The following is a 10,120-nucleotide window of genomic DNA, read 5'->3' on the forward strand; positions in this document are numbered from 1 at the left end:
GGATTAACCCCCTCCCTCATTCCCTGGTAGATTATAACAACAATCTCAATAGGGAGTTGAGACTGGTTCATGAGTAGTTGGCTCCATGCTCAGAACCCTGTATAGAGGATAGAGCAAATAGGAGTAAACAATATTGGTTTTTGATTTTTAACGGCAGGCCCAAATAAACAGAGTATAACTGTCACGTGTAATGGACTGAAACCACTGCCCCATGTCCACAGTTAGGTCTCACAGACCTTTTTGTGGTTTCCCCTGGCTGCTTCATTTGCCCTAGCTCAGTCCATTGACAGCATGTTTCCCCTTGTATACTACATTGCTCCAGTTCACTCTTTTCTGTGTACTCCTTTCATTTGCCTGCCTGTTCAAGCCTTGAGCATGCAAAATCTTACTTTCTCCATTCTGTCTGCAATTGGATCTCTCCCTTTTTGTCCCCTTCACTTTTGACACATATATCCTCTTTGTCAAACTCTCTTCTCCCCTTATGTATATGTCAGAAGTGGAGGAAGCAAAGAGGAGTACCTGCTTACAAGCTTTGTCGAGATTTTGCAAGAATTTTGGACTGCATAGGGGAAGGCAAAGGAGGAGTTGGATTGAAAGAGCATTAAGTTTTTTTTGGTACCTGAACATTTAGGAGGGTAAGAGGCTTGCATAGGTTAGAACGAATTGCAACATTGTGGTATACAGGGGGCAATGCTGTCAATTAACTGAACCAAAACAAAGTAGCCAGAGGAATCCTTGATATGGTTTGTGGGGCATGACTATGGATTATGGTTTCAGTACTTTTTCTACAAATGCTAAGGAATGGAGGTTAGCGATTATGGCCATTGTTTGTGTGTTTCTGCTTCTTTCCTGCTGTGTAAGTGGAATGTTTCAGGTGCATGGGATTGGATGTGGCAGGGTATGGAATAATGAAATGAATTATAGGGTGGGAGAGGAAGCTAAGGTCCTGGGTGCATTAAGGAACATATGCAAAGAGGGTTCACTATGTGCTTTGGTAAAGATGGCTTTCTTTTAGTTTACAGTAATTTTGATAGTGTTGTATAGATAAATATGGTATGTTGAATACCAAAGAAAGGAAGAGCTTAGATATGTTGGAAATTATATGCTTGGTGGTGTTATGTATGTGTATAGTTGTTTTTACTTTTGAGTTATATGTGAAGACTTCCAGTATATATTTCTCTAAGATGCTCTTTCGTGAGTAGCCCTTTGTAACAACTAGATAATTCTATGAACAATTATCTTCTGTTAGTAGCCAGTTTGGTAACTCTTATATGGATATTTCTCCAAAGTTCTCTTTGGTATATTACCTGGGGGGTAGTCATGCTGCTTCCGAGGTGATTATAATTACTGTTGAGCCGAGTCCTGATTGGTGTATCTGTATTTGTTAACTTCCCCTTTCAAAAGCATTATACTGCTTTCCACATAGCTCATTGGTTTGCACTTCCATAGCTTGTCACTGATTTTTAATGACTAAGGCGAACTCCGGTTGTATGTATGACAGTGTATGTTACTTATATAAGTGCAGAATATATTTTTGTGGTTACTTTGTATTATTATTTTCCAGACTTGGAAAGCTTACCAACCCCAGCAGGAAAGAGACTTCTGGTTTCTGGATGGTGGGGAGTCATGCGACATCCAAACTATCTAGGGGACATCTTGATATTTACATCTTGGGCTCTCCTCTGTGGTAAGACTTGTTCAGCTTTATATGTAGTCTTCAGTCAAAATGTAATAACATTCATTATATACTGAAAGGTAGATGGCTCAGGGATGGTAACCAACAGAATTTTCATCTTTCATCAGAAAAGCTAATGCCAAAGGACTCTAGTAATTGTGTTAAGGACACTTGTGGGATTCTGCACATAACCTTGCAACTCAGTTAGGTGATGTTATCCTGTGCTCTCAGTATATGAGGAGGCTTTTCAAATGTGATATGTACTAGCCCTGCCTTTTGGGAAAATGGTAGGAGCAATAGATAGGAGTAGTAGGTAGGAACTTTAGGCAGGAGCATAAGGTAGAAGTAGTAGGCAGGAACACTAGTTAGAAATAGTTGTTAGGAATATCAGATAAGAGCCTAAGGAAACACAGTGCTAAAGTTGCCCTCTGCCTGTGGCCGATTAAGGTTGAGGTACTAAAGGTTAAGTAGCAGCACTGGAGTTCACCAGTTATGGAGACTTTTATATCATAGCCACCCTCTTGAGGGAGTTCCTGGTGGGAACAGGCATCAGAGATGTAGATAGATAAATAGTTCTGTTAGTTAACATTAAGACGAGGTTTTCAGGGTATCACAAAAGAGGGAGGCTAGCATGTTTACCAAATGGATGTTTGATAACCCTACCCATTTGTTATGAAAAAGAGAACTGATGGAAATAGAATAATGCAAAGAGAACTGATGGAAATAGAATAATGCAGAGAACTTAATGAATTGTATAGAGCTGTTTTGTATGCTCATGAATAGCACATATTGAACTTAGTAAATTTGCGAGAATTCAAAATCATTCTAAAGGCAAAAATTTAGAGAATGAAACATACCAGTTATGATGCAAATCTTGATAGAACCATTACTTAAGTAGCCTAGAAGAGAAACCTGCATGTTAATTACTGAATAACAATAAGATTAGTGAAATAAGATTAAGATTTTCATGTCCTAAGTCCGCAATAATCCCTTTGATGCTATGAAAATGACAGCAGAAATGTATTAAAGCCTCATCAGTCAGATGGAGTGTTGGGGAATAAGAAAAATACAGAGTTCCTAAAGGGTCCTAGGATTCAGTTACACAATGAGGGCAGTAAAGTAGAATAGCTGTATTAAGAAACATGAGGGTTGTGTTTATGTCCTATCCCTGATGTGCATGCTTCTTCGCCTAATGGCTTATTCTTAATCATGCCATGATACCAGAAGAAAGGAAGGGGCAAGAAGGGGCACTGTATGGCTTGCCTTAGGGGATATCCATTTTAGATGCCTTGCTATATTCATTAATGTGTTTTGTGCATTTTTGTATTGTATGTACTGTAATTGCCCTTTTGATTCCTTTTTGATTTGTCGTTGGAATTAAAAGTTTTCTTTTGTACCTGATCCCTCATATCTAGAAATGTGAATTTGAGAGTTGCTGTGTAGAAGGTAATGCATGTTTGACTACAAATTTCTTGGAAGGTCGTGATATATATTTATTTATATATATTTATTATACTTTGTCGCTGTCTCCCGCTTTTGCGAGGTAGCGCAAGGAAACAGACGAAAGAGATGGCCCAACCCCCCCCCCCATACACATGTATATACATACGTCCACACACGCAAATATACATACCTACACAGCTTTCCATGGTTTACCCCAGACGCTTCACATGCCTTGATTCAATCCACTGACAGCACGTCAACCCCGGTATACCACATCGCTCCAATTCACTCTATTCCTTGCCCTCCTTTCTTCCTCCTGCATGTTCAGGCCCCGATCACACAAAATCTTTTTCACTCCATCTTTCCACCTCCAATTTGGTCTCCCTCTTCTCCTCGTTCCCTCCACCTCCGACACATATATCCTCTTGGTCAATCTTTCCTCACTCATTCTCTCCATGTGCCCAAACCACTTCAAAACACCCTCTTCTGCTCTCTCAACCATGCTCTTTTTATTTCCACACATCTCTCTTACCCTTACGTTACTCACTCGATCAAACCACCTCACACCACACATTGTCCTCAAACATCTCATTTCCAGCACATCCATCCTCCTGCGCACAACTCTATCCATAGCCCACGCCTCGCAACCATACAACATTGTTGGAACCGCTATTCCTTCAAACATACCCATTTTTGCTTTCCGAGATAATGTTCTCAACTTCCACACATTCTTCAAGGCTTCCAGAATTTTCGCCCCCTCCCCCACCCTATGATCCACTTCCGCTTCCATGGTTCCATCCGCTGCCAGATCCACTCCCAGATATCTAAAACACTTCACTTCCTCCAGTTTTTCTCCATTCAAACTCACCTCCCAATTGACTTGACCCTCAACCCTACTGTACCTTGCTCTTATTCACATTTACTCTTAACTTTCTTCTTCCACACACTTTACCAAACTCAGTCACCAGCTTCTGCAGTTTCTCACATGAATCAGCCACCAGCGCTGTATCATCAGCGAACAACAACTGACTCACTTCCCAAGCTCTCTCATCCCCAACAGACTTCATACTTGCCCCTCTTTCCAGGACTCTTGCATTTACCTCCCTAACAACCCCATCCATAAACAAATTAAACAACCATGGAGACATCACACACCCCTGCCGCAAACCTACATTCACTGAGAACCAATCACTTTCCTCTCTTCCTACACGTACACATGCCTTACATCCTCGATAAAAACTTTTCACTGCTTCTAACAACTTTCCTCCCACACCATATATTCTTAATACCTTCCACAAAGCATCTCTATCATCTCTATCATATGCCTTCTCCAGATCCATAAATGCTACATACAAATCCATTTGCTTTTCTAAGTATTTCTCACATACATTCTTCAAAGCAAACACCTGATCCACACATCCTCTACCACTTCTGAAACCACACTGCTCTTCCCCAATCTGATGCTCTGTACATGCCTTCACCCTCTCAATCAATACCCTCCCATATAATTTCCCAGGAATACTCAACAAACTTATACCTCTGTAATTTGAGCACTCACTCTTATCCCCTTTGCCTTTGTACAATGGCACTATGCACGCATTCCGCCAATCCTCAGGCACCTCACCATGAGTCATACATACATTAAATAACCTTACCGACCAGTCAACAATACAGTCACCCCCTTTTTTAATAAATTCCACTGCAATACCATGTTATTTATATCACTTTACTTTTTGCTATAATCTCATGAGTGTAGTTATTTTCAGGTTTCAACCATGCCCTGCCTTGGATACTAGTGGCACTTGATGCTCTTTTCTTGGTGGGAAGAATCTTTGAAACTGAAAATCTATGCAGGAGGAATTACGGAACAGCTTGGGATAGTTACACTGAACGTGTTAAGTACCGTCTTATACCAAAAGTGTTTTAAAATGACCTTAGATTGGGTGAATTTCATCCCAATAGAATAGTTATTTAAGTATGCCAGATACCTTTGGTTAGAGAACATCCTGGCAATACTGAATGAACAAGATTTGCTCATCTTTATGAGGACTTGCGTGCTGTCCTTCAAAAGGCAATTGTCTTATCTCTTAAAGAGAAAATATGATATCATATTTCTTGCCATGTCATTAAATTGTACAGGTAATATATAGTCTGGATATGGCATTTACTTTACTGATGTAGAGTAAAATCTCTATATTTTAAAACAGACGTTTAATGAGTGTTCAAATGACTGTGACTCAAGATATGCAATTAAAGACTTCATTATTCAGTGATGTTAAGGAACATGACACATACAGGCTTTAGATTTGAATGATTGTATACCATTTCATTTGCAAGGTTTTCTAGTATAATACATCAGATAATGTTGGCAGTTGCCAGCACATACACCAGTGACATTGATCTCTATTGTAAATGTTATTACAAAAAAGTAATTAATTTTGGGTATATCTATGCAAGTATTGTTTAGCTACTTTTTTATTATACAGAAAATGAGGGTAGAGTTTTAGTATTGGTGACACCTGACATGGAAATAATGTAAGACAGGGAGTTTAAATGAGGGTGTATAACAGTATAGTTAAAGGGTTTGGTATAAGAGGAAGTCTGCCTGTGACATTGGATATAGAGTGGAAGAGCACTGGAGGGAAAGAAATGTGGAAAGAATACATGGTATGGTGTATGCGAAGGAGCATGTAAGGACAGGGATAAGTGGAGACTCTTTCCATGGGCACCCCATTGATGGGAGTTCCTGGAGGGAGTGGGCATCAGACATACAGATACATAGACATATAACAAAGATTGCCATTTTATCCAGTATGGTACTTTATATAATTTTATTGAGGATATTTAAACTTTAGAAATAGTAAAATGTCTTTAGTTCATGTAACTGTAAATATTATCACAAAACATGATTCTACCTGACTGGAGAAATAAAAACTGCAATGCTGTTAGTATAAGTACAAAATGTAAATAGTATATTTTTAAGATATTTTTAATATGAAATTATATTTGACATGGTTAGGACTAAGAATGGATTAGTTGGATTTTATAAAAACAAATACTTATGATAGTGTATAGGTATTGTCTAAGAAGTCAAGTATGACTCAAGTCTTTTTAGTGTGATTTCCAAGTTATCTTTCTGATGTGTTAGACTGGAGAACATGTGTATGCCATCATTCAACAAACTGTTAAAAAGTGGAAAGCTTCCTCCAGAATAATTGGTACCGAATGACTTATATGTTTATAACCTAACACTGGAGAAGTATGTCCAAAAAATGTAGAAAATTGTGTTCAAGGAGATACTGTGATTTACATTCATTTTGTGTATGTAGATATATACCATTATGTTTTTGTCATACATAAAACATTTGTACAGTAGGCAGACAAAAGAATGAACCAAATAAACTTTCTTTTATTCTTTATGGATCATGAATAACTTCTTTATTTTGTGCAAATGAATAGAAACTGTACTATTTTCATTCATATTCATTTTCATCTGTAGAATGAGTTTAATTTTCCTCAGCAGTGTAAACTTTATTGTACAAAACCGATTATGGTATGGTAATTACTGTTCTGTATGGGGCTTCTATGTCACTCATTATGAGAGCAGAGTAAGGGAAGCTCCTCAATGCCTTAGACTTCTTGTAAACATTTTGCCTATGTTTTGTGAGGATTAGTGATGACTGTAGTGAGCCAGCTCTTCACTGATTGTCAGGTTGCAATCCTCTGACTTTTCTTTGTCTTACCCACATGTGGATCTCTGGCATCCTGTCCACAAATACGCTGTCACACATAATTCTTGGCAACACTTAACTCGCACAACTCATTCTTCATAACTAGATTTTTCTTACAGTGAGCACTGTGCCTTTTGGCAAAATGGTACGAGCAATAAACAAGTAGTAGGTATAAACATTAGGTGAAAGTAATAGGTTGGAACATTAGGTAGAATTAGCCAGTAGGAACATTCGGTGGGAGTCCCAGAAAACACCGCGCTAGAGTTGCCCTCTGCCAGTAGCCTGTGAGTTTGAATGGAAAAAACTTGGAAGTAAAGTGCATTAGATACCTGGAAGTGGACTTGGTAGGAATGGAACCTTAAAAGTGTTATAGAGTACCCGGGTGAAGGGGAGATGGTTCCGGGGTGCTGCTTAATGTGTGAAAAGAGAATTTTGTCTCGGAAGGCTATAATGTGATGTTTGAAGGTAGTCCCAACAATGTTATATTGATGCGAGGCATGGGCCATAGATAAGGCTGTGTGGATGTGTTGAAAATGAATTGTTGAGGACAGTTTGTGATGTGAGTTGGTTTGATCGATTAATCAATGGAAGATTAAGGGAGAGGTGTGGTAATTAAAAGAGCATGGTTGAGAAAGCTGAAGAAGGTGTGTTGATATGGTTTGGGCATACGAAGAGAAAGGTTGACAAAGAGGATATATGTGTCAGAAGTGGAGGAACAAGGAGAATGGGAGACCAAATTGGAGATGGAAGGATGGAGAGAAAAACATTTTAAGCAATCAGAGCCTAAACATGCAGGTGGGTGAAAGGTGTGCACTAGCAGGATAGAGTGAAATGGAATGCTGTGTTATGCAAGGGCTAATGTGCTGGCAGTGGATTGAACCAGGGTGTTAAGCATGTTTATTGGCCATGGAAAAGTCTGTGGGGTCTGGTTGTGGACAGGGAGCTGTGGTATAAGTGTACCACAGATGACAGAGAATCGATGGGAGAGGATGCCTTCCTTTGTCTTGTCCTGGTGCTAACACGGGAGAAAGTTGATCAAGTATGAAGAAGAAATATATACAAAGGTTTATGAATGTGCACACAGAGTGTAACTTTTTCATACATATTTGCCAATTTTCCTGCATTAGCAAGGTAGTATTAAGAACAGAGGACTGAGCCATAGAGGGAATATCCTCACTTGGCCCCTTCCCTGTTCCTTCTTTTGTAGAATTAACAAATGAGAGGGGAGAATTTCCAGCCTCCCACTCCCTCTCCTTTTCGCATCCTTCGACATGCATGGAATATGTGGAAAGTATTCTTTCTCCCCTAACCCCAGGGATAAGATTATAAAATTTTTTTGATTATCCTATTATACTTAACTGCCGTTTCCCACATTAGCGAGGTAGCGCCAGGAAACAGACGAGGAATGGCCCAACCCACCCACGTACACATGTATATACATAAATGCCCACACACGCACATATACATTTCAATGTATACATACATATACAGACACACATATGCATATATACACATGTACATATCCATACTTGCTGCCTTCATCCATTTCTGTTGCCACCCTGCCACCCTGCCACACATGAAATAGCATCCCCAATACTTCCCTTCCCTTGTCTTTCTCTCTCCAGCAAGGCAGTGCCAGGAACAGACAAAAAAGGCCACATCCATTCACACTCAGTCTCTAGCTGTCATGTGTAATGCACCGAAACCACAGCTCCCTTTCCACATCCAGGCCCCACACACCTTCCCATGGTTTACCCAAGAAGCCTCATATGCCTTGGTTCAATCCATTGACAGCACATCAACCCTGTATACAACATTGCTCCAGTTCACCCTCCTGTATGTTCAGCTTCCAAATCCTCAAAGTCTTTTTAACTCCATCCTTCCACCTCCAATTTGGTCTCCCGCTTCTTCCTATCACCTCTGACACATATATCCTCTTTGTCAATCTTTCCTCACTCATTCTCTCCATGTGTCCATACCATACCATTTCAACACATCCTCTTCTGCTCTCTCAACCACACTTTTTATTACCACACATCTTTCTTACCCTTTCATTACTTACTCGCTTAAACCACCTCACACCACATATTGTCCTCAAACATTTCATTTCTAACACATCCACCCTCCTCTGCACAACCCTATGCCTCGCAACCATATAACATTGTTGGAACCACTATTCCTTCAAACGTACCCATTTTTGCTCTCCGAGGTAACGTTCTTGCCTTCCACACATTTTTCAACACTACTAGAACATTCACTCCCTCCCCCACCCTGTGACTTACTTCCGCTTCCATGTTTCCATCTGCTGCTAAGTCCACTCCCAGATATCTACAACACTTCACTGCCTCAAGTTTTTCTCCATTCTAACTTACCTTCCAGTTAACTTGTCCCACAACCCTACTGAACCTAATAACCTTGCTCTTATTCACATTTACTCTCAACTTTCTTCATTCACTCAGTCACCAACTTCTGCAGTTTCTCAACCAAATCAACAAACAACAACTGACTCACTTCCCAAGCCCTCTCATAACAGACTGCATAGTTGCCCCTCTCTCCAAAACTTGCATTCACCTCCCTAACCCCCATTCCATAAACAAATTAAACAACCAAGGAGATATCATGCATCCCTGCTGCAAACTGACATTCATTGGGAACCAATCACTTTTCTCTCTTCCCACTCGTACACATGCCTTACATCCTTGGTAAAAACTTTTCACTGCATCTAGCAACTCAATTCCAACACCATATACTCTTAAAACCTTCCACAAAGCATCTCTATCCACCCTATCTTATTCCTTCTCCAGATCCATAAATGCTACATACAAATCCATCTGTTTTTCTTAGTATTTCTCATACATTTGTGAAATTAAACACCTGATCCACACATCCTCTACCACTTCTGAAACCACACTGCTCCCCAATCTGATGCCCTGTACATGCCTTTACCCTCTCAATCAATGCTTTCTCATATAATTTACCAGGAATACTCAACAAACTTATGGCTGTGTAATTTGAACATACCTTTATCCCCTTTGCCTTTGTACAATGGCACAATGCATGCATTCTGCCAATCCAAAGGCACTTGATAATGATCCTTACACACATTGAATATCCTCACCAACCAATCATCAACACAGTCACCCCCCTTTTTGATGAATTCCACTGCAATAGCATCCAAACCCGCCGCCTTGTCTGATTTCATCTTCCGCAAAGCTTTCACTACCTCTATTCAAACCATTCTTGCTGATCCCCCCCCCACTTCACACACCAC

General features: G+C 39.9%; 1 protein-coding gene across 8 annotated transcripts in view; it reads left to right on the forward strand.

The window, feature by feature from the left end:
• Positions 1 to 6,616, forward strand: part of LOC139748193 (delta(14)-sterol reductase TM7SF2-like) — a 60,443-nt gene extending 53,827 nt beyond the window's left edge. For all 8 annotated transcript variants that reach the window (XM_071661007.1, XM_071661012.1, XM_071661005.1 and 5 more), the window contains exons 11-12: positions 1,565 to 1,687; positions 4,885 to 6,616. In XM_071661007.1, coding sequence (XP_071517108.1) covers positions 1,565 to 1,687; positions 4,885 to 5,045 — 284 coding nt within the window. In that variant the 3' untranslated portion in view covers positions 5,046 to 6,616. The remainder of the gene's footprint in view (positions 1 to 1,564; positions 1,688 to 4,884) is intronic.
• The last annotated feature ends 3,504 nt before the right edge of the window (positions 6,617 to 10,120 follow it).

The sequence above is a fragment of the Panulirus ornatus genome, chromosome 73, assembly GCF_036320965.1.
Source record: "Panulirus ornatus isolate Po-2019 chromosome 73, ASM3632096v1, whole genome shotgun sequence".
Classification (NCBI taxonomy): domain Eukaryota; kingdom Metazoa; phylum Arthropoda; class Malacostraca; order Decapoda; family Palinuridae; genus Panulirus; species Panulirus ornatus.